General features: G+C 45.4%; 1 protein-coding gene across 1 annotated transcript in view; it reads left to right on the top strand.

Moving 5' to 3' along the window:
• Positions 1 to 26,510, top strand: part of ESPN (espin) — a 304,695-nt gene that overhangs the window by 237,612 nt on the left and 40,573 nt on the right. Inside the window, exons 8-10 of the mRNA XM_075328416.1 lie at positions 1,459 to 1,623; positions 2,102 to 2,294; positions 20,621 to 20,647. Coding sequence (XP_075184531.1) covers positions 1,459 to 1,623; positions 2,102 to 2,294; positions 20,621 to 20,647 — 385 coding nt within the window. The remainder of the gene's footprint in view (positions 1 to 1,458; positions 1,624 to 2,101; positions 2,295 to 20,620; positions 20,648 to 26,510) is intronic.

Raw genomic sequence — 26,510 nt, 5'->3', positions numbered from 1 at the left:
TGTGCACTGACCGGCGTTCTGAAGAGGTGACAATGGACACAGGTACGCGTGTCGCCGCTGATGATGCTGGGCAATAGGCATTGAATAGTTGTTAGCAGACCCCTGTGGGTGTGCCAACATGCTAAGAAGGCGGACTAGTCGGGAGAAGTAACGCCCTCGTGACTAGTCCATCGCGTCATTAGCATATCATTAAGGATCTTTAGAGATACTTTTTCCAAAGATCTCTTTATCTATGCTACTAGATGCAGGGACAGTTAGGCGGGGATTAGCAACATGCACTCAGAACTACTCATTCTTGTGGGTGCATAGTGCACCTGACAGGTTCCCTTTAATGCCTTCCCAATAAAATTGTCTAGTTTGATTCCCTGCAGCATTACATAGAGATTTGAATAGAAATGGTGTAATGCTCTTTTGTTCCTTCTGAGGCCCTGCAGGACAGTTGAACACTTGGTTCCAGCTTCTTATACAGATCATGGCTGAAAGTTGTGGGTAAGAGTAGAGCAGCAGGACACCCATTGATCATTGTATTGCCAGGAAGAGTCTCAATCTCTTTAGGGTCTTATTTCCATATATTTGGCCATCTATTGTTTTTTTTTCTCTACGGCGCAGTAGCAAAACACAAGAGGAAAATTTATACCAGTACTGCTGACACCATTAACCCTAGAGCAAGACCAAATTACATTGCACGCAACATTTTTCGAATCAGTTATGGATTCCGAAACGTTGCGCAACTTTGTCATCGGTTGTATTCAATTTACGCATTAAAATAACTTGGCTGGACACAACTAATAAATGGAATCACAGCCTATTATGGATGCCAAAATGTTGCGCAACTTAGTCATCAGTTGTATTCGATTTAGGCATAAAACAACTTGGCTGGACGCAACTAATAATTGGATTCATAGACTGTGTTGACTTAAGAGCATAAAGATATACAGGTATTCATGTAGTCTAGATGCAATGTAGAAATCTATTCCGATGGTTAACAAACCAATTTCTGAAATCATTGATGGACTCGAATAATTGAAATTTGATAATACAAACAACTATAGTGATTTTGAATTTCTATTTGGTTTATTGCTGGACGTCTTAGATTGTTTATAGAAAAAGAGAAAAAAATCCAGCGCGGTTCCTCAGGATAAATTAAAAATCCAAATTTATTGTATATCCACGTTAAAAGTATCCGGTATACAGCAAAGATGTAAATATAACCACACAGTTACAACTACGCGTTTCGACATTCTGTCTTAGTCACTTTGGAACATGAGGAACTGTGCTGGATTTTTTCTATTTTTCTATGGACATACAAGGCAACCAACCTATCCGTGCACAGGATCCTAACAGGAATCGGTGAACAGCTGATGGGTGAGCTGAACATTTCTGACCTTTTTTGTGGTCTTACATTGTTTCGCTCATCTCCAGCCATACGAGCGTGTCAGCTTTCTCTTGATTTTACAGTTGACGTCACGTGAAGGCAGTCCTGAAGGACTTCGAAGGGCTGACTCTTGCAGAAAGTCAAGAAACTTTAATAAGAAGCCCAGCACCGGGGATTACTATAAATACCTAGGGCAGAACACTTCAGAAGTACCCCAAGACCATAGAAAGATGGCACACAGTGAGGAGGTATGTTGGTGAACAATTGGCATTGTTTAAAAGCATTTCATGGCAAAGCATTTGTTAAAGACCATAACATTTTTTGATTAATAGAAAGCAATGACATAAGAAATTCGAATAGATATGGATGGAGCTGTCATGCTAAATCAATAGACGAAGTCGTAAAAAATGCATAAAAACAAGCAATAACATAGGGCTATAGCTATAGAAGGTGCTAAGGTAGCAATAGCATCTGCGCTCTAAAGCTTGAGAGGAGTCCAAGTGCCAAAAATCCATTCTGTATTGGAGCCCAGGAGGTTAAGGTTATACAATAGCAGGTGCCTTTATTCCATTGAAAGTCCCAATTTATGTCTTCAACGGTCTAATTTATATATTAGGTGGATTTATTATCGTATTGTAGGGGCCATTCAAAAATATATTTTTCATTTTGAATTAAAGTTTTCTGACTTGTCGTGATTGATGTGTTTGATTCTCTCTTTGTCAAAAGGGTTCTCTTCTCGCAAATGAAAGTGTGCACAATGGTAACGCCTCTGATAAGAAACCCATGGGGAATATACCACCACCTCCAATCCCTCCACCTCTTCCAGAAAACTTTTGTTACCCGCCGCCTCCACCTCCCCTTCCAACAGAGGCTTCCATCTCAAGCTCCATGCAGCGACGCTCTTCCAACTCTACAGGAAGTAAGTTTTGGATACAAAATTTCGTTTTATAGGCTGTTTGATATTATAACGTCAACATTTCTGTAGATTCCAGATGATTATTTCTCTTGTCCGTTTTATATTTTATAATATTATATTTAAGCACTTTGTTAATGATGTATTTTTAATGAACAATTAAAAAGCTGTGTACACCTTTGCAAACATTAATTTTATTCCTTCACTCAAAATCTTAAAAATATGAAGCAACTTTGTAGTAGGATTACATCAAAAGTTTTCTAGACTCCTGTAGACTATGCATCCCCATGGTAACAGACAACAAACACTCTCTGTGTAGTCAGATCCTGCAATCAAGCTCCCTTGTATCTTTTTTCTATTTTTGTCCATCCTAGCATTGTCCTACCAATATTGTGCCAAGTATGGGACAAATGCATGACTATACAGCATTGCTGTTAAGCTTCACAGACAGTCCTGTAGATTCCGGCTGTAGAAGGTACCAGCATTTGGCTACACAGCTGCTCTCTGACTTTCCCTTTTTACCTGCTTGGGGTTTATCTCTTTCTCTTTAGGACCCTGCAGATTTCCTCACCTTTTCAGCTGTTAGTCTTCAGCACTTCCCTTTGTGTCTTTATATTCCCTCATCCCCCTTTACTCTGTGCTGGTGATAGGACTTAGGCTATGTGCCCACGCTGTGGAAAATGCGCGGAATTTGCCACGGATTTTTCACGGAAATTCCGCGGATTTTTCAAAAATCTACAGCACAGCTACTCCCCAGCCATTTCTATGGCATTTGGGAACTACTGTGCCCACGCTGTGGTTTTTTGAGCAGCGGAAATAATGCGGATTTCCCTGCGGAAAAATCAGCAGCATGTCAATTTTTCCTGCGGATTTAGCCCATTCAATTGAATGTCAAAAAACGCAAAATCCGCAACGAAATCCGCATCAAATCCGCGTCAAATCCGCAACAAATCCGGGGGAATGCTGCGCATTTAGCTGCAGAAAAATCCGTGGATACAGAGTCCCGTGGGCACATAGCCTTATACCCTTAACAAGTCTTCAGTGCAAGCAGTCGGCTTGTATTCATCTGGAGAAACTTCTTCTCCCTGATTCATCTGGAGATAAGTTATTTATTTACTTTCCCCTTTGTGTATTTCCCTGCGTGTTTTTAGCGCTTAGTTGGGTTGACTAAACGCTCATCCCATCCGTTTCCTACCTAGGGCCTATTTCAGGGTCTGCCAGGGCCAGGTTTCCTATTCGGCACATAAGTGTGGAACCTATCTAGAGTGGTGAGGGAAGCCAGGGGCTAGAGGTAGGTTTGGTCAGGGGTCACCATCTCCCCCTTCCCTAGACACAAGGTTTCCCTTCCCTTTTGCCATTTGCTTGGTACTTCCCTGTACCTAGCGTGACAATTGCCCACCTGCAGGATCCACACTACACAGAATTGTTTTTATTCCCTGTTATCATGGGGATGCATTGTCTGAGAGAGGCAATTGAAACAAGATAGTTCAGCATCAATTTTCACACGCATGCAAAAAAAGTTTCTGTAACACGCAGTGGAATTAATAGCACTATATACGGGAGTAAAATAAAGAAAGAAAGAAATTTTTCGAAAAATAGTATCACAACTTCTTTCTCCACCTTCTGTTCTTCTGTGCTCAGTGCCGCCACCTATTACATAATAGCTGTGTGACCCTAAGGGTGCTTTCACACTTGCGTTGAACGGCTCCTGTGAGCTCCACGCAGAAACTGAAGTGAGTCACAATGTCAGCAGGGACGTCACTGAGGTAATGCCGGTGTGTGTGCGGTGATGATGGATGTAGTAGTGCCGGTGTGTGCAATGATGATGATGGGGGCGGTAGTGCCAGTGTGTATGATGATGGGTGCGGTAGTGCAGGTGTGTGCGGTGATGATGGGTGCGGTATTGCCGGTGTGTGCGGTGATTATGGGGGTGGTAGTGCCGGTATGTGCAGTGATGATGATGTGGGCAGTAGTTCAGGTGTATGCGGTGATGATGGGTGCGGTAGTGCCGGTGTGTGTGGTGATGATGGGGGCAGTAGTGCAGGTGTATGCGGTGATGATGGGTGCGGTAGTGCCGGTGTGTGCGGTGATGATGGGGGCGGTAGTGCAGGTGTATGCGGTGATGATGGGGGCGGTAGTGCCGGTGTGTGCGGTGATGATGGGGGCGGTAGTGCAGGTGTATGCGGTGATGATGGGGGTGGTAGTGCAGGTGTATGCATTGATGATGGGGTCGGTAGTACAAGTGTGTGCGGTGATGATGAGTGCTCTCTCCCTCTCTCACGGCTATAACGCAATGCGTTATTTCACAGGAATCCGTTGCCTTTATTATGACACTATTTACAATGAATCCGTCACATGCGTCACACAACGCATTGTGACGGATGCCGTTCAGCGCAAGTGTGAAAGTAGCCTAAAGGGTGTGTTACACGCAGCGATATCGCTGGTGAAAGCATTCGCCCCTGTCGTTTGTGCGTCACGGGCAAATTGCTGCCCGTGGCGCACAATATTGTTAGGGGCCGTCACACGGACTTACCTGCCTAGCGCCGTCGCTGTTGCCGGCGAACTGTCTCCTTTCTAAGGAGGGCGGTGCATCCGGCGTCACAGCGGCTTCACTAAGCGGCTGCCCAATAGTAGTGGAGGGGCAGAGATGAGCGGGACGTAACATCCCGCCCACCTACTTCCTTCCGCAGCCACAGGTAAGCTGTAATTCATTGTTCCTGCGGTGTCACATGTAGCGATGTGTGCTGCCTCGGGGACGACGAACAACCTGTGTGCTCAACAATCAACGATTTTTTAAAAAGGAACGACGTGTCAACTATGGACGATTTGGTGAGTATTTTCCATCGTTAACGGTCGTTCGTGCATGTCACACGCAACAACGTCGCTAACGATGCCGGATGTGCGTCACGGAATCCGCGACCCCGGCGATATATCGTTAGATATGTCGCTGCGTGTGACGGCCTTTAGTATGGATGATTGAGGGGCTTCCTCCTCCTTTGCCTTGGTAAGGGTCTCTAGCCCTTGACAATTGCCTTCCAGATAATGGATGGTGCTAATCTGAGACTAAACTGCACTACCAGATTCAGCCACATGGCCAAGGGGGGCACTGTGCTGGGCAGGACCTCCTACCAACACCACAGTGACAATTGCAATAGGACTATAATTTGACTTTTTTAGCTTTTTCAAAACAATATACAGTGCCTACAAGTAGTATTCAACCCCCTGCAGATTTAGCAGGTTTGATAAGATGCAAATAAGTTAGAGCCTGCAAACTTCAAACAAGAGCAGGATTTATTAACAGATGCATAAATCTTACAAACCAACAAGTTATGTTGCTCAGTTAAATTTTAATACATTTTCAACATAAAAGTGTGGGTCAATTATTATTCAACCCCTAGGTTTAATATTTTGTGGAATAACCCTTGTCTGCAATTACAGCTAATAATCCTCTTTTATAAGACTTGATCAGGCCGACACAGGTCTCTGGAGTTATCTTGGCCCACTCCTCCATGCAGATCTTCTCCAAGTTATCTAGGTTCTTTGGGTGTCTCATGTGGACTTTAATCTTGAGCTCCTTCCACAAGTTTTCAATTGGGTTAAGGTCAGGAGACTGACTAGGCCACTGCAACACCTTGATTTTTTCCCTCTTGAACCAGGCCTTGGTTTTCTTGGCTGTGTGCTTTGGGTCGTTGTCTTGTTGGAAGATGAAATGACAACCCATCTTAAGATCCTTGATGGAGGAGCGGAGGTTCTTGGCCAAAATCTCCAGGTAGGCCGTGCTATCCATCTTCCCATGGATGCGGACCAGATGGCCAGGCCCCTTGGCTGAAAAACAGACCCACAGCATGATGCTGCCACCACCATGCTTGACTGTAGGGATGGAATTCTTGGGGTCGTATGCAGTGCCATCCAGTCTTCAAACGTCACGTGTGTGGTTGGCACCAAAGATCTCGATCTTGGTCTCATCAGACCAGAGAACCTTGAACCAGTCTGTCTCAGAGTCCTCCAAGTGATCATGAGCAAACTGTAGACAAGCCTTGACATGACGCTTTGAAAGTAAAGGTACCTTACGGGCTCGTCTGGAACGGAGACCATTGCGGTGGAGTACGTTACTTATGGTATTGACTGAAACCAATGTCCCCACTGCCATGAGATCTTCCCGGAGCTCCTTCCTTGTTGTCCTTGGGTTAGCCTTGACTCTTCGGACAAGCCTGGCCTCGGCACTGGTGGAAACTTTCAAAGGCTGTCCAGGCCATGGAAGGCTAACAGTAGTTCCATAAGCCATCCACTTCCGGATGATGATCCCAACAGTGGAGACAGGTAGGCCCAACTCCTTGGTAAGGGTTTTGCACCCCTTGCCAGCCTTGTGACCCTCCACGATCTTGTCTCTGATGGCCTTGGAATGCACCTTTGTCTTTCCCATGTTGACCAAGTATGAGTGCTGTTCACAAGTTTGGGGAGGGTCTTAATTAGTCAGAAAAGGCTGGAAAAAGAGATAATTAATCCAAACATGTGAAGCTCATTGTTCTTTGTGCCTGAAATACTTCTTAATACTTTAGGGGAACCAAACAGAATTCTTGTGGTTTGAGGGGTTGAATAATAAATGACCCTCTGAATAAACTTTTCACAATTTAAAAAAAAAAAATAAAAAAAGAAATAACATTCTTTTTTGCTGCAGTGCATTTCACACTTCCAGGCTGATCTACAGTCCAAATGTCACAATGCCAAGTTAATTCCGAATGTGTAAACCTGCTAAATCTGCAGGGGGTTGAATACTACTTGTAGGCACTGTATTTTGTTTTTAGTTTATTTTATATATATATATATATATATATATATATATATATATATATATATATATATATATATATATATATATATATATATATATATATATATATAAATATAAAAAAAAAACGTTTTTATGTTTTGCGTTCTGTATTTATTGTCTTTGCTTTTCTAATGTTTCCCAGCAATTCTCCCGATGACAGATGAGATAGTAAAAATCAATAAAGAACAGAGTCTGAGTCACCCCTGCTCCACATCATTGTTCATTTCCTTAGGTCATAAATGGTCGCTTTTGATAAATACTTTTTGTTTCGTTGTGCCCTCAGTGATTCTCATGTTTTGACAACAAAGAATATACAAGATCATAGGTTATGGTAGGGAATCTATATATATAATTGCCTTATTCTGTCTGTCTGTCTGTCTGTCTGTCTGTCTGTCTATCTGTCTGTCTATCTGTCTGTCTGTCATGCTCCGAAATTGTGTCCTTACGGTGACACAAAGCTGATTGGCCGCTGGGCTCGCCATGGCCCCGCCCCCCCACACGGATTGGCCTCTCGCCCCGGCTCTCTGCAGGCCCCGCCCCCCTCACGCAATGCACGCTCGCTCTGGCCTAACTGACACGGGGCTCCGATTCCCAGGTGAGTACACACACACATCACACTCACTCTCACACACACCTCACACATCACATCCACACACACCTCACACATCACATCCACACATCACATCCACACATCACATCCACACATCACATCCACACATCACATCCACACACACCTCACACATCACATCCACACATCACATCCACACACACCTCACACATCACATCCACACATCACATCCACACACACCTCACACATCACATCCACACATCACATCCACACACACCTCACACATCACAACATGCTGGGATATCGCTTGCTTCTACACCGGCTCTGTCAGGATCCCCGCAGCGCCAGACATAACCTTGCGATGCTGGGATCTTAACGGAGGCCGTGAAAGCTGGTAACCATTATACACATCGGGTAACTAAGGTCCCTTAGTTACCCGATGTGTATCATAGTTACCAGTGTACACCGGCTCACACTCACTCTCACACACACCTCACACACACATCACATCGCATCCACACATCAAGGTCCTGCAGCTGCGGAACATACATAACATAACAGCACACACACACAAATCAGATCACACTCACACATACCTCACACATCACATCGCATCCAAATACTCACAACATCCTGGGATATCGCTTGCTTCTCGGCGGCGATATTGTGCTGTGAGCTTCCAGGACCTGACGGAGGATCACATGGCCAGAAGCATGTGATATCCCCGGATGTTGTGAGTATCAGCGCGTATGTGCAATATCGTCAGTGTCTGTGTGTGTGAGTGTATGCGATCGGGTGTGTGTGAGTGTATGCGATCGGGTGTGTGTGAGTGGATGCGATCGGTTGTGTGTGTGAGTGGATGCGATCGGTTGTGTGGGTGAGTGGATGCGATCGGGTGTGGGTGAGTGTCGGCAGAGGAGCACGGCGTGCTGGAGGAGCCTGGGAGCAGAGAGGCTGATCTTGGGGAAGGCTGGGAGGGGGAGGCTGATGCTGAGGGAGGCTGGAAGGAGAGAGGCTGAGCAAACGTGCTCCATCCGCCATACTGCGCACTCCCCATCGTGCTGCATCCCCCATGCTGCGCACTCCCAAACGTGCTCCATCCGCCATGCTGCGCACTCCCCATCGTGCTCTATCCGCCATGCTGCACACTCCCAAACGTGCTCCATCCGCCATGCTGCGCACTCCCAAACGTGCTCCATCCGCCATACTGCGCACTCCCCATCGTGCTCTATCCGCCATGCTGCACACTCCCAAACGTGCTCCATCCCCCATGCTGCGCACTCCCAAACGTGCTCCATCCGCCATGCTGCGCACTCCCCATCGTGCTCTATCCGCCATGCTGCACACTCCCAAAAGTGCTCCATCCGCCATGCTGCGCACTCCCAAACGTGCTCCATCCGCCATGCTGCGCACCCCCCATCATGCTCCATCCGCCATGCTGCGCACTCCCAAACGTGCTCCATCCGCCATGCTGCGCACTCCCAAACGTGCTCCATCCGCCATGCTGCGCACTCCCAAACGTGGTCCATCCGCCATGCTGCGCACTCCCAAACGTGGTCCATCCGCCATGCTGCGCACTCCCAAACGTGGTCCATCCGCCATGCTGCGCACTCCCAAACGTGCTCCATCCGCCATACTGCGCACTCCCAAACGTGCTCCATCCGCCATACTGCGCACTCCCCATCGTGCACCATCCGGCATGCTGCGCACTCCCAAGCGGATGGAGCATGATGGGGGGTGCGCAGCATGGCGGATGGAGCACGTTTGGGAGTGCGCAGCATGGCGGATGGAGCACGTTTGGGAGTGCGCAGCATGACGGATGGAGCACGTTTGGGAGTGCGCAGCATGACGGATGGAGCACGTTTGGGAGTGCGCAGCATGCCGGATGGTGCACGATGGGGAGTGCGCAGTATGGCGGATGGAGCACGTTTGGGAGTGCGCAGTATGGCGGATGGAGCACGTTTGGGAGTGCGCAGCATGGCGGATGGAGCACGTTTGGGAGTGCGCAGCATGGCGGATGGACCACGTTTGGGAGTGAGCAGCATGGCGGATGGAGCACGTTTGGGAGTGCGCAGCATGGCGGATGGAGCACGTTTGGGAGTGCGCAGCATGGCGGATGGAGCACGTTTGGGAGTGCGCAGCATGGCGGATGGAGCACGTTTGGGAGTGCGCAGCATGGCGGATGGAGCACGTTTGGGAGTGCGCAGCATGGCGGATGGACCACGTTTGGGAGTGCGCAGCATGGCGGATGGAGCACGTTTGGGAGTGCGCAGCATGGGGGATGCAGCACGATGGGGAGTGCGCAGCATGGGGGATGGAGCACGATGGGAGGTGCACACCTCCCCCCAACACACACACACACGCGCACTGCACAACACACACACACTAGGAATCACAAACAACGCCCTACACAGACACCCACACACACAGACAACGCTGCACACACAAATATACGCACATGCTGCACAACACACACATTGCTCAAAACATACCTCCCCCCAAAACACACCACACACACACAAACCGCACAACACACACACACACACACAACGCTACAGACACACAGCGCTCCACAAACAACGCAACACACGCAACACACATACAACACCGCTCTCACCCCCCGCGACACTCAGAACATGTACAGCGCCCTACACAAACACTTGGTAACTACACACAACAACATCTATATCTATATATATATATATATATATATATATATATATATATATATAACAAAAATCATACATGAACTACACAATACGTAAATTCTAGAATACCCGATGCGTAGAATCGGGCCACCTTCTAGTATATATATATTTTTCCCTCCTTATATTACATTTCAGGCTTTTTATTCACGTCTCGTTAGTCTCTGTTCACATCACAATTAAGCTTTCCATATGAGCATGTGTTGGTGATAGTGCCCAATAAAAGCGTACACCCCATTGTAAGCAAAAAAGCATAGAGCGAGCTATGTCTGATTTTGTTGCATGCCTTTACATAAAAAAGCGTATAAAGGTATGCATTTCTGTACAGTAGATAAAATATGCCATTATATTCCACCCTGACGGAGGCCAAAAGGACATTCTTTTTGCTTCTGTCAGGGTGGATTTGCTTTTCCAGCATATATGGTAAACATAGAGCTGAAACACAATGTCAACAGAGCTTTATGTGAACACTTTGTGGCAGGAACTGTTCCCACACAACGCCAATTGTATCCAGAGATCCATTTAAAGGGGTTGTCCACTATTAGGACAACCCTTTCTGATTCCACGTTTTCCCCGGTAAAATTATAAAGCATATACTTACCTCCCTTAGGAGCGCCATTCCAGCGGTGCTGCGGTTCCCGTTCCCAGAGCTCACGTAGGGTTGTGATGTCACGTGAGCCCCGAATCCAATCAGCGCCGGCTTCCTTGCCACCTTCGGACCAAATGAGTTAATCAACAGGAAGTGAGCGCTGTGGCTGCCACTCAATTCCTGTTGACTGCTCGTTTGGTCCGAAGACGAGGAGACAGATGCCGGTGCTGATTGGATGCAAGGCTCACGTGGCATCACAACCCTAAGTGAGCTCTCGGAATGCACCGCTGGAATGGAAGTAAGAACAGCCACAGCACTCACTACCTGTTGCTTAACTAGTTTGGTCTGACTTCCTTCTCCCCACCATCGGACCAAACTAGTTAATCAACAGGAAGTAAGCGCAGTGGCTGCTCTCACTTCCTGTTGATTATTTGGTCCAAAGGCAGTAAGAAGGAAGCCGATGCTGATTGGACGTGAACTCACATGGCATCCCAACCCCACATGAGCCCCAGCACCGTGATCCTGGACACCGCTGGAAGGGCATCATCACCGGAGGTGAGTATAGGCTTTATTATTTTGCCTGGGGGGATCGTGGAATCAAATTGGGTTATCCTAGTAGTGGACAACCCCTTTAACCCAACAGTGATCAAAAGTGTGTCCAGTATTACTCATTTTGTGTGACTCATTTTGTATTACTATATTTCCCTATAGCAGCCATTGATGCTTTGACGTTCCTAGGGTCAGACCTTCGTTGATCAGCTAATCACCTGGTCGGAGGTCCTTAGCGAGAAGGTCCTCTTCTAATGAAGTGCTCCTCTTGTGCACAGTGTTGCTCCTTGTTCAGAAATTGCTTGCAGATTATTATTCCCTGCAGATTATGGCAGGAACAGTGCTTTCAGAAGTCGGACTGTATATTAATTTATGTTAGCTTTATTTTTCTTGGTCTTGTAGCTTTATTTCTATTTGGTTTTACATATTAAAGAGCATGAAGATTAGTGCAAGAGGGTGGTAGGGAACAAACGTGTTAAGTACATAGTTATTAATCTAGAGTGTATTGACGCACATGGTGCCGGGCCAGCAGCAGCGATTTAATGGAGTCCTATGTAAAAGCTATCTCCACGCACAAAACATTGCAAAGATAAAGGATTTCTGCTTTTTGTAAATTAAAGGCCCAGTCACACACAACGACTTACCAGCGATCCCGAAAACGATGCGACCTGATAGGGATCGCTGGTAAGTCGCTGGGAGGTCGCAGGTGAGATGTCACAGTCAGACCTTACCAGCGATGCAGGAACAATACAGGTCGCAGTAGTGACCTGTATAACGATCTCAGCAGTCACTGTGACCCTGTCACACAGTGTCAAACACAGCGATGTCCTGCCCAGCAGGACATCACCTTTGAAGAAAATGGCCTGGACCATTCTGCAATGACTAGAGATCTCACAGCAGGGGCCTGATCGCTGGTAGGTGTCACACATAATGAGATCGCTAACGGGATCGCTACTGCGTCACCAAACCCGTGACTCAGCTGTGATCTCGTTATGTGTGACGGTACCTAAAGGTAATGACTGCAAAATACAAAGTTCTGCCACCTCAAGTTAGGTAACTTCTTGTTGTTAGTGATTGAGAGCATTCGTATTTACATTCTGAAAACTTGCAGAGACACCATTCTTGCCACAAATGAAATGTTGGACTAAAGTGTCTGAACTCTACTGGATATTTGACTTTGCTGGTACATTGTATCAAACATTTTGGAGTAAGGAGACCAATCCTTTGCGTTTTGGGATGGGAATGTGGTCTTAAGCTTGCTTTACATGGTACGATCTATCGTGCAATTTCACGATCGATCGTACCCGCCCCCGTCGTTTGTGCGTCACGGGCAATTAGTTGCCCGTGGCGCACAAAGTTGTTAACCCCCGTCACACGCACTTACCTGCTGTGCGACGTCGCTATGGGCGGCGAACATCCTCTTCCTGAAGGGGGAGGGACGTTCGGCGTCACAGCGACGTCACACAGCGGCCGGCCAATAGAAGCGGAGGGGCGGAGATGAGCGGGACGTAAACATCCCGCCCACCTCCTTCCTTCCGCAAAGCCGGCAAGTGCCGCGGGACGGAGGTAAGCTGCTGTTCATCGTTCCCGGGGTGTCACACGGAGCGGCGTGTGCTACCCCAGGAACGATGAGCAACCGGCGCCATTTTAATTAAACAAGATTATGAAACCGAACGACGAGTACACGACTCATGATTTGTGAGCGTTACTGCGTCGCTAGGAGGTGTCACACAGCCTGACGTCGCAAGCGATGCCGGATGTGCGTCACAAAAACCGTGACCCCGACGATGCATCGCACGATAGATCGTCTCGTGTAAAGCACCCTTTACTCTTGTCTGACGTAGGATTTCTCGCTGCTCCTCAATCCGAGGTCTTCTTTGCTGGATTTTTCATTTCATAATGCGTCAAATGTTTTCTGTTGGTGAAAGGTCTGGACTGTAGGCATCTGGTTCAAACTCTTCTTCTGTGTGGCCATGTTGTTGTGTTGGATGCAGTAATGTAGTTTAGCATTTTCTTGCTGAAATATGTAAGGCATTTCCTGAAATAGATTTTGTCTTGATGAGGCATATGTTATTCTAAAACCTCTACATAATGGTCTGCATTGATAGTGCCTTCCATAATAGGCACGAATAGTGCTGCCATACCATCAGTGATAACAAGCTGGATGGTCCTTGTTCTCTGAGTCAGCAGGACACATCATCCATGGTTTCTATAAAGAATTTCACCTTTTTATTCACTTTTCCATTTTCCCTCAGTCCATTTTAGAGACGTGAAAGTTTCAGGGCTGTGTTGATAAAAGGCTTCTTCTTTGCATGATAGGGCTTTAACTTGCATTTATGATTGCACAGTGACCTATGTTCATAGACAATATTTTTTGAAGTTTCCCTGAGGCCCCCTTCACATTGCACATTTAACTCCATTCGGTGGTCCTGTCGGAGCTTCCGTCCGAACACCCCCGCAAAACGGGTTTTGGACGCATGCGCCGATGAGGCCTTAGACTATAATGGAGCAAACAGAGTCAGTATGTGCTCTGTCTTGCACCATTTTCGGGCATATATGCTTTCTGCAGGCGGACACCCAGACATAGTAGATTACATTCGGGTGTCCACCTGCAGAAAATGTATACGCTCAAATGGTGCAAGACAGAGCACACGCGGACTCCGTCTGCTCCATTATCATCAATGGCCCTTCGATGTACGAGTCCGAAACGTGTTTTGCCGGGGGGGGGTGGGGTGTTCGGACCAATTCCCCGACGGGACCAGTGAACGGAGCTAAAAACGCAATGTGAAAGTGGCCTTAGTCAATGCAGTAAATTGAACAACCGAATCATGCCTGTATTTAATGCAGAGCCAATTGCCCAATGATTACAAATATCCAATATTAATCGTCTGTCTTATCCCTTGTTCACATGGATTTCTCCAGAATCTGTGAATTTTTGATGATATTATGCACTGTAGACAGTATGATATTTAAAGTCTTTGCTCTATTTATGCTGAAAAACATTTTTCTGAACTTGTTACACAGTTTTTAGATGCAATGGTTCACAGATTGTTCAACCTCTGACTATATTTGCTTCTGAGAGACTCTGCCTCTCTAATATGCTCTTTTTGTATATAGTCATGTGACTCAGTTGAAAATTGATCGTCCAGCTGTTTTTAATTAGTACCACTTACGTTTGCAGCCTTTTGTTAACAATGTTTCTACTTTGTTTGAGATTCGTTGCTTCTATCAATTTCTAAATGAGTGATATTTATTAATTTTTTTTTTTTTATTATTTTTTGTTATTTTTTTTTTTTTAATAAAGTAGATAAATGGCTAATGTCTAACTTTCAATTACTTATCTATGGTCTATGTTCTGTTGTGAATAAACTACGACCAGAGAATTTTTCCAAATTATTGCATTCTTTTTTTTTTTTTTTTTTTCTTTTTACATCTTGCACAGCGTCTTTTCTTTTTTGGAATTGGGGATGCGCTTGTTGTTTAGCCATTCCTTAGAATGGACACCTGTACACCCGTATGTGGGCACTTGTATTTCCACATTTCACCTGTAGTGGGCACTGCAAAAAAAGAGTATGTGAATGCCTCCCCTTCCCTAGTCAATTATTAGCTGCTCACTAGGGGATTAAGCTGTGGGATCAATGACGATCAACTACTTGCCAGCAGGCTCTCACTTATGAAAGTGTTGCCCTTTAAACTTTACAGATTGTATTACCAAGCTGTAGTTTCAACAAACTTTGCACAACTCTTTAGCATATGCAAATGTTAGAAACCTTGGAATATATCTTATTTTAATAATATGATTTTTTTTCTCCATTTATGAGACACTTCTTCCTCTCCCTACTTCCTTAATTTATTGTCCACTAATAAAAAAAAGCTTAAATCCCTCTTATTTAAGAAAAAATGGACTGCCAACAGAGTGACATGTCATATTACATAGCCAATTGTACTCTATGGAAAGGGGAGAGGAAGGGGAGGAGAACTGAGGTGCACAGTTAGAAAACAGGTTGAGAGAAATACTGAGAGATTGTGCTGAGCTCTCTAACAAGTCTTTTACCTCACCCCGAGCTGAATTCACATCCGCACAGCTTGGTATTCCTATGTAATTTCCTCCTACTACTTCTCTGTAGGTGCTAACTAAGAACCAAAAAAACAGGAATTCATCGTTTTGTGCTAAACTGTGAAAGCAAGAGATTATATCAGATTATATTGTTTGTATATGAACCTCCTGAATTGTAAAGCACTGCGCAATATGTTGACATTATAGAAATAAAGATTTATTATTATTATTGTTATTGTTATTATTATTGCAGCTAGTCTCCTCCCACTAGCTCAGAGTCAACTGTAAATTATGAGAGAGAGGCTGTGAATAGAAAACTGGTGATAATGCAGGATACAAGTCATATAATGGCCATAAATACTGTTATTCCTAATGTCCACAAATAACAATGGTTGTTCTGAAAAGTTTCTTAAAAGTATGGTTACCCTTAAAGGAAACCTGTCACCAAATTTCTCCCCTATAAGCTGCGACCACCACCATTAAGTCCCTGTATACAGCATTCTAGAATACTGTATATAACAGAGAGTAATAGAGATGGGTTTCAAAGCCACGCCAAAGACCACTGGATCATGTCAGCTTAAGATTAATGTTTCTTTATTTCATGCACAGGTCAGGTCAACGCGTTTCAGGAGGCACAGCTCCCTTCCTCAGGACAAACCAGCAAAGAACATGCTGGTTTGTCCTGAGGAAGGGAGCTGTGCCTCCTGAAACGCGTTGACCTGACCTGTGCATGAAATAAAGAAACAATCTTAAGCTGACATGATCCAGTGGTCTTTGGCGCGGCTTTGAAACCCATCTCTATTACTCTCTGTTATCTGCCCTATGGGGACCGCTGCCGGGACTTGGAGTTACATGCTGTTATAGGAGTTGTGACTTTCACAACCCCTTTTGGTGAGTAGTATTGCTCATTGCCTCACCCTATATATATTGGGGTAAGACCCTATTGCGCTTCTTTTTCCACAGTTTTTCTCCTAGAATCATGTATAGAAGAGCCCAGGCCACTCTGTAAAACATAAAAAATAGCTGTTATATGCATCTGTGGGGCGGTCCGAACCGATGGGTTTCACTGGTCTTGGTCTTGGTCCAGCATCTCCTCTCTCCTTGTGATCACCATCCTCCTTCCTTGCTCCATGTGGATGACGGCATCCACACAGTGTCCTCCATTGTGCTCCTGTGCACATGCACTTTTCTCTGCAGATCAATTGTAGAGCGCATGCAGTGTTTAACATTTCCCCGCACCTGCACATTAGAGTACATTGCTCTACACGCAGCCAGGCAGTGAGAAGTGCGCGTGCGCAGGAGTGCAATGAAGTACACTGTGTGAGTGACATAGGACGCATCATCCACACGGAGCAGGGAAACAGGACAGTGACCGATACCAGCAACGACCATCGGACCGGACCGCCCTCTAGGTGAGTATTATAAAGATGTTTTTTACGTTCTACACAGCGGCCTGGGCTCTTATATACAGTTTTCTAGAATGCTGTATATAAGAGCTCACTGGTGGTGGCTGCAGTTTATAGCGGATAAATCTGGTGACACATTCCCTTTAAAAGTCTATAATTCCCTTTTATGAAACATAAAGGGGTGAAACCTTCAGTGTGGCTGCAGGCTGTCTTCTGGCCTCTGCAATGAGCTATTCATGGTGTTGGACTCCTCATTATGCAGGACGCCTATTTATTCCTGATGGACATTATTTAATAGGGCATTTTAAGGCGCTAACTCTTTTAATCATACTGGAATAATAGAACAAGTTGTTGATATTAAGTGAGGCTTGTCATAAGGGCTGGGCTGTGGCAAGATGATTGTCACTAATACAATGTCAAATTGTCGCTATTGCTGTAGTGTAAAGTGTTTGATTAAAATATAATGCAACGCTACTCACAAGGTTTGGGTGGGGTCATATTCTAGTAGTCATATTTTGATTAAAGGATTCAATCTGTACAAACATAGAGATCTGACAATAGTGGGATTTTCTGGGGAAGGCAGGTATTGCCTCTGAATGGAAATACTGACCACCCAAGACTTTTATTATGGCAATGTAATGTTAAAGCATTAATGCATGGCGATTTACCTATCATACATTACAACCAAGGTAACTAGACTACTAAGAGTGTGGAATTGGAAAATGTATGAAAGCTGTCATCTCCAACGCATTTCGGAACTATAAATCACAGCATGCTCATGCCCTTTGGTTTGTAGGGCATGCTGAGAGTTGTAGTTTTGACTCAGCTTTAGTCCTACATATTGGTGATAAGTCATATAGATGGTCTCTTGGCTGGACTAATTCTACCACCCTTAGTAAAGTAACAGAATGGATGTCTCTATCTACTTTCTCACCAGGATTAAAAAGGACCACCCACCAGGATTTTCCTATATAACCTAAAGCCAGTGCTATACTGGCACTATCATGCTGATTCTATACATACCTTTAGATGTGAGATCGGATGTATAGTTTCTGAAATACAGGCAAGTAAAGTTTGGGAAATGCACTGTTACTTGATTGATAGCAGCTGCAAAATATGTAATAGGTAGGTCGAGTTTTGATAGCTATTCCCACCCCTGTCTGTCTGCCTGTCCTTCATCCCTCCTTCCTCCCCCTGTAATAACTGAGACAGGGGAGGAAGCACAGGCAGACAGACAGGGGCGGGAATAACTAGCAAAACTCGACCCATCTATTACATAACCGGTAGCTGCTATCAATCAAGTAACGGTACATTTGACAAACTTTACTTGCCTATATTTTAGAAAGGATACATCCGATCTCACAACTAAAGGTATGTATAGAATCAGCATGATGGCACCAGTATAGCACTGGCTTTAGTTTATATATGAAAATCTTCATGGTTGGTCCTCTTTAAGGTTCTGACTTCTGAGCTCATTAATTTCTTAATACACTGCCTACAAGTAGTCTTCAACCCCCTGCAGATTTAGCAGGTTTGATAAGATGCAAATAAGTTAGAGCCTGCAAACTTCAAACAAGAGCAGGATTTATTAACAGATGCATAAATCGTACAAACCAACAAGTTATGTTGCTCAGTTAAATTTTAATAAATTTTCAACATAAAAGTGTGGGTCAATTATTATTCAACCCCTAGGTTTAATATTTTGTGGAATAACCCTTGTTTGCAATTACAGCTAATAATCGTCTTTTATAAGACCTGATCAGGCCGGCACAGGTCTCTGGAGTTATCTTGGCCCACTCCTCCATGCAGATCTTCTCCAAGTTATCTAGGTTCTTTGGGTGTCTCATGTGGACTTTAATCTTGAGCTCCTTCCACAAGTTTTCAATTGGGTTATTGGGTTAAGGTCAGGAGACTGACTAGGCCACTGCAAAACCTTGATTTTTTTCCCTCTTGAACCAGGCCTTGGTTTTCTTGGCTTTGTGCTTTGGGTCGTTGACTTGTTGGAAGATGAAATGACGACCCATCTTAAGATCCTTGATGGAGGAGAAGAGGTTCTTGGCCAAAATCTCCAGGTAGGCCGTGCTATCCATCTTCCCATGGATGCGGACCAGATGGCCAGGCCCCTTGGCTGAGAAACAGCCCCACAGCATGATGCTGCCACCACCATGCTTGACTGTAGGGATGGTATTCTTGGGGTCGTATGCAGTGCCATCCAGTCTCCAAACGTCACGTGTGTGGTTGGCACCAAAGATCTCGATCTTGGTCTCATCAGACCAGAGAACCTTGAACCAGTCTGTCTCAGAGTCCTCCAAGTGATCATGAGCAAACTGTAGACGAGCCTTGACATGACGCTTTGAAAGTAAAGGTACCTTACGGGCTCGTCTGGAACGGAGACCATTGCGGTGGAGTACGTTACTTATGGTATTGACTGAAACCAATGTCCCCACTGCCATGAGATCTTCCCGGAGCTCCTTCCTTGTTGTCCTTGGGTTAGCCTTGACTCTTCGGACAAGCCTGGCCTCGGCATGGGTGGAAACTTTCAAAGGCTGTCCAGGCCGTGGAAGGCTAACAGTAGTTCCATAAGCCTTCCACTTCCGGATGATGCTTCCAACAGTGGAGACAGGTAGGCCCAACTCCTTGGAAAGGGTTTTGTACCCCTTGCCAGCCTTGTGACCCTCCACGATCTTGTCTCTGATGGCCTTGGAATGCTCCTTTGTCTTTCCCATGTTGACCAAGTATGAGTGCTGTTCACAAGTTTGGGGAGGGTCTTAATTAGTCAGAAAAGGCTGGAAAAAGAGATAATTAATCCAAACATGTGAAGCTCATTGTTCTTTGTGCCTGAAATACTTCTTAATACTTTAGGGAACCAAACAGAATTCTGGTGGTTTGAGGGGTTGAATAATAAATGACCCTCTGAATAAACTTTTCACAATTTAAAAAAAAAAATAAAAAAAGAAATAATTCTTTTTTGCTGCAGTGCATTTCACACTTCCAGGCTGATCTACAGTCCAAATGTCACAATGCCAAGTTATTCCGAATGTGTAAACCTGCTAAATCTGCAGGGGGTTGAATACTACTTGTAGCCACTGTATATCTTATCTTCATTTTTCTGATACAGGGCTTGAATTCATTTTAATAGTTAACAAATAAACTGTTGTCTGTCTGTCGCTAACACTAGTGGGAGCATAGTCTATTATAATTGCTTTCTCTAAGTATGCAGTATGCTCCCCCTAGTGGTGGTGACAAGCAACCGGAATGTTGTCGTAAAACTATACCTCTACAAGGGATATGGGGGTTCTGAATAAAACAAATTGTGCTTTGACTGTTACTTGGCACAGAATTTTTGACCTTTTTGAGGAACACATTCACTTAAAGCATTTTCTCTCTTAATTCTTCAGACTTTTTACCCTCTAACTGTTATTTTTCACTCTCTCTTCTCACTTCCCTACGCTGTTCCATGTGACTCGTCTTCCCCCCTTTCTTTGTCCTCGTTTGTTTCTTCTCGAATCGACTCAATCATGCTTCCCTTCATCCCTTTCCGCCTGTGCTCATTACTGACTTGCATGCCAATCCTGTTTGCTACGGTTCTCCCTGTGTGCGTCCATTGTGCCCCTCTCTTCATTATAGAAGTGAAAGCTCTCAGGCAAAGAAAGAGTAAGTACTGGACTTTATATGCCCTCTTTTACTCATCGGCTCTCTAGAATAATGCATAGATGTAGATCCATAGCTAGCTGTGTGCTGATGGAGTAGTTCTTAGTAGATATAAACTTTTTGGTTGAGAATTGGGGTGACGTTCTGCAGCTTTAAGGAATTTAGGGAGGATTTGGTGGGAAAACTGCAAAGCTGTGGGACCAGTAATGGTTCCTATCTATAAATGATAGTAAACCTGACAACTCTAATCAATGAGGATGGTGCTAAGGGGGCAGGGGGCATGGCCAGGGGGGACCAAATACCCCTTGTTCATTTATAGCCTATCATCACCTTCTTCTTCAAATGCATTTTAATAACTTAAATTAGTTCTATCCGGGCTACAAAGGGGCCTTCGACCATTAATGCCCTATGGTCCCGATCACTCTCAGTCCTCCCCTATATGCTACATATAGTTATCAATTCTAAACTGAAGCCAACTAGTAAACAGAACATGTTTTTAAATAGTTAAATATTTAAATCCAGTTACTTCTCTTGTTTTATTTTACTTTTTTTTTTACATAAATTCCGTAAGAATCTGTAAAATGTTCTGTAAATATAATGCTTGTAACATTATATCATTCACGTAATGTTGTAAGAATGTTTGTAAATGCACTTCTTAGCTTGTACTGATATTTACATTCTGTGTCAAAATCCAGAGCTGCATTCACATTTCTACAGACTTCACAGCTTAAAGGGGTTGTCCATCACCAGGACTCTGAGAATATACTGTACTAGAAGGGATTGTTGGAGAATTTAAAGGGGTTGACCACTACTTTTACATTGATGGCCTATTTTTAGGATAGGTCATCAACGTCTGATTGGCCGGGGTCTGATACCCCGCACCCCCGGCGATCAATTGTTCTCGGACCCGGCAGCGGCCGGAAATGCTCAGTTCCTTGGCTACTCTGTCTTCTGACAGTAGCCGCGGCTGGGTACTGCACATCCACTTCCTATTGATCGGAATGGGAGGGCAGATATGCAGTACCTGGCCGCAGCTACTATCAGAAGATGGAGTAGCCATGGAACTGAGCATTTCCGGCCACCACCGGGACCGAGAACAGCTAATCGGCGATGGTGTGAGGTGCCAAACTCCAGCCGACCAGACATTGATGACCTATCCTAAGGATAAGTCATCAATGTAAAAGTAGTGGACAACCCCTTTAACTACTTCAACAATCCCTTCTAGTACAGTATATTTTCAGAGCCCTGGTGACTACTGTGTAGTATTTACTCCAGACACTTAACAGTAATGAAATTATAGGGGTTCAGCCAAGCACAAGGTTTGTGCCTGTAAAATTGTTTGCTGTTTGTTAATTTACATATACAGTGACTTGCGAAAGTATTCGGCCCCCTTGAATTTTTCAACCTTTTCCCACATTTCAGGCTTCAAACATAAAGATAATAATGTTAATGTTCTGGTGAAGAATCAACAACAAGTGGGACACAATTGTGAAGGTGAATGATATTTATTGCTTATTTTAAATTTAAAAACAAAAATTAACTGAAAATTGGGGCGTGCAATATTATTCGTCCCCTTTAAGTTAATACTTTGTAGCGCCACTTTTTGATGCGATTACTACTGCAGTCGCTTGGGGTATGTGTCTATCAGTTTTGCACATCGAGAGACTGAAATTCTTGCCCATTCTTCCTTTGTAAACAGCTGGAGCTGAGTGAGGTTGGATGGAGAGCGTTTGTGAACAGCAGTTTTCAGCTCTTTCCACAGATTCTCGATTGGATTCAGGTCTGGACTGTGACTTGGCCATTTTAACACCTGGATACGTTTATTTGTGAACCATTCCATTGTAGATTTTGCTTTATGTTTGGGACCATTATCTTGTTGGAAGACAAATCTCTGTCCCAGTCTCAGGTCTTTGGCAGACTCCAACAGGTTTCTTCAAGAATGGTCCTGTATTTGGCACCATCCATCTTCCCATCAATTTTAACCATCTTTCCTGTCCCTGCTGAAGAAAAGCAGGCCCAAACCATGATGCTGCCACCACCATGTTTGACAGTGGGGATGGTGTGTTCAGGCTGATGACAAGCTGTGTTGCTTTTACGGTAAACATATCGTTTGGCATTGTGCCCAAAAAGTTCGATTTTGGTTTCATCTGACCAGAGCACCTTCTTCCATATGTTTGGTGTGTCTCCCAGGTGGCTTGTGGCAAACTTTAAACAACACTTTCTATGGATATCTTTGAGAAATGGCTTTCTTCTTGCCACTCCTCCATAAAGGCCAGATTTGTGCAGTGTACGACTGAGTATTGTCCTATGGACAGACTCTCCCACCTCAGCTGTAGATCTCTGCAGTTCATCCAGAGTGATCATGGGCCTCTTGGCTGCATCTCTGATCAGTCTTCTCCTTCTTTGAGATGAAAGTTTGGATGGTCGGCCGGGTCTTGGTAGATTTGCAGTTGTATGATACTCCTTCCATTTCAATATGATCGCTTGCACAGTGCTCCTTGGGATGTTTAAAGTTTTGGAAATCTTTTTGTAACCAAATCCAGCTTTAAACTTCTCCAGAACAGTATCACAGACCTGCCTGTTGTGTTCCTTGGCCTTCATGATGCTCTCTGTGCAGGTGCATTTATACGGAGACTTGATTACACACAGGGGGATTATATTTATCATCATCAGTCATTTAGGACAACATTGGATCATTCAGAGATCCTCAATGAACTTCTGGAGTGAGTTTACTGCATTGAAAGTAAAGGGGATGAATAATATTGCACACCACAATTTTCAGTTATTTATTTTTTTAAAAAGTTTAAAATAAGCAATAAATGTTGTTCAACTCCACAATTGTGTCCCACTTGTTGTTGATTCTTCACCATAACATTACATTTTTATATTTATGTTTGAAGCCTGAAATGTGGGAAAAGGTTGAAACATTCAAGGGGGCCGAATACTTTCGCAAGGCACTGTATATATAAAAATCTAAATTGTGAGTGCAGCTCTGGAGTATAATTCAGCCTATAAGTTCATATTGTGTTATATATAGGACTTTCATCAGTGTTAGTGTACTGTTTTGGATGCAAATAGGATTTAATTGACTTAAACCAGAGATGTAACTAGACTGTATGTATATGTGATGCCCTGGACTAGCCAGGTAGTCACAGGTAGACCCCCTGCACAAACACCAGCCCCTAATAAGGTGACAGCAGCCAACCTACAAAACCCTTGTCACCTCTCTGTGTTCAATGGTCACACCAGGGGGCGGAGCCAGGTGGTTGGCCACGCCCACCTAGGAGTCCAGAGAGCCTGAGACAGGAAACAAACAGTCAGTCAGTTCAGTTCAGTCAGTACAGTGGAGTGGAGTGGCGTTCTAGTTCAAGTGCAGCAGGCCTGAGGTGTCAGGTCTAAAGCGACAACACTGACCGGTGCCGGGGTCGTAGCCCTGGTACCATGGCAAGGAGGCAGACTGTGGTTGCCGCCTGCAGGAGCCGGGAAGACGGCTGGTGGAACCGCAAGGGACCGGGACAGGGTAGTGGCCCGCCGGTACCGAATCGGACCAACTGGAATCCGGAGCACCAGGAGGGGTACTCAGACCCAAAACGAGGTCCAGAAGCCACTGGACAACATCGAATTCACTGATTGAGGTCTGGACCTTAGGTCCTTTCCCATCCCAAGACCCGAAAGACGGCAACAGCCCACCGAGGGGGATAGAAAGCCACCACACAGGCAGAGAGATCCCATGGGCCAGCGCCTGCGGGCAAATGGGTTCCCCGACACAACAAGCCGGGGAGCGGACTACCGTTGCTGAAGCATAGGCAGTCAAGTTCTACCAAAGAGGTGCAGGAGAAAGGCGGGAACCACCAACCTGAGAAAGGGGCAAAGTGCAGCCGGCTGCGGGCACCGACCACCATCCTTTTTGGTTTACCAGAGACTCCGGTGTATCTGTCATAGTGAGTACAACAGTGCCCTCGGGCCGCGCACCGCACCATGCCATCTTGCCTGCACCTCACAACCACCGGGCCTCGGGACCATCACCCCCTGCCCACAGAGGGGTCAACACCAGGCTGCATAACATCGTCCCCGGGAGCCTAGTTAACGGCAGTGGTGGTGTCCACATTCACCACAACCCGTGGGTGGCGTCACGAACTTACATCACTAAACGCCACGGCCTCGGCCGTGAACCTTCCCTACCGAAATCCCTACACGGGAGGAGCTCGAGCCACCCACCGACGAGCACGGATCCGAGCGGCTCGGCAGCCGGCCGAGCCCCGGGGCGGTACAGATATATGTGTATTAAACGGGTACTCCAGGATATGTCCCCTACATAAGGTAAGAGTGCTTCAAGATGTCAGCAGATTCGTGAGTAATAAGAGCTGCTGGGATACACTTATATCATGGCAATTGGATTATTACATGTCCATGATGAGGCACTACTGCAAATGAACTAATAGGGGTGATTGCATGGAACATTATGTTGTAAAACTCATCAGGATTCCGTGCCATTCCTATGTGGTAATATGGCATGGACGGCTATGGGCCCGGATTTCTCCCTATTTTTGCTTCTAGGGTTGAATATATAGCACCCTGTGGTCACCTACTTAATTAGTCCAGCAGGGTCTCCATTGCTACTGGGTATAACATAGCTGCTGGCACTGCTGAGGTCCTGGCACATAGTGCATGCACACAACAATATAACGGCTCATCTTTTATCAGGCTGGATTTGTAATGGTGCAGATGAAATTATTATAATTTGTTATGACGCAGGGGCTTTTGTTGGTGATTTTAAATATTGATTAGGAAAGGCTTGCACCTGTCACACCGGTAGTATACTACCTCTGAAGTAGCCGGCGGGTGTCTGCTGTGAATTATTTCGGATAACCTGTGGGTGTGCTAACACTTGGGAACACCTCAACCACAGATCGCATGGAGAATAAAAGTAACAAAAGGTGCAGAGAATAGAATGTGAATGCCCAATCCTGCTGTATGGATCCCAGACAATGGGAATGCCCAATCCTGCTGTATAGATCCCAGACAATGGAGATGCCCACACCTGCTGTATAGATCCCAGACAATGGGGATGGCCAACACCTGCTGTATAGATCCCAGACAGTGGGGATGCCCAATCCTGCTGTATAGATCCCAGACAATGGGGATGCCCACATCTGCTGTATAGATCCCAGACAGTGGGGATGCCCAATCCTGCTGTATGGATCCCAGACAATGGGAATGCCCAATCCTGCTGTATAGATCCCAGACAATGGAGATGCCCACACCTGCTGTATAGATCCCAGACAATGGGGATGGGCAGTACTGCTGTATAGATCCCAGACAGTGGGGATGCCCAATCCTGCTGTATAGATCCCAGACAATGGGGATGCCCACATCTGCTGTATAGATCCCAGACAGTGGGGATGCCCAATCCTGCTGTATGGATCCCAGACAACCCAATCCTGCTGTATGGATCCCAGACAATGGGGATGGCCAGTACTGCTGTATAGATCCCAGACAATGGGGATGCCCACTCATGCTGTATAGATCCCAGACAATGGGGATGCCCACTCCTGCTGTATAGATCCCAGACAATGGGGATGCCCACTCCTGCTGTATAGATCCCAGACAATGGGGATGCCAACACCTACTATATGGATCCCAGACAATGGGGATGTCCACACCTATTATATGGATCCTAGACAATGGGCATGCCCACTCCTGCTGTGTAGATCCCAGACAATGGGGATGCCAACACCTACTATATGGATCCCAGACAATGGGGATGCCCACACCTATTATATGGATCCCAGACAATGGGGATGCCCACTCCTGCTGTGTAGATCCCAGACAATGGGGATGCCAACACCTACTATATGGATCCCAG

This window comes from Anomaloglossus baeobatrachus, chromosome 11 (assembly GCF_048569485.1).
Source record: "Anomaloglossus baeobatrachus isolate aAnoBae1 chromosome 11, aAnoBae1.hap1, whole genome shotgun sequence".
NCBI lineage: Eukaryota > Metazoa > Chordata > Amphibia > Anura > Aromobatidae > Anomaloglossus > Anomaloglossus baeobatrachus.
Note: the sequence above shows the minus strand (reverse complement) of the source record. Positions and strands in the feature narration are given on the sequence as shown.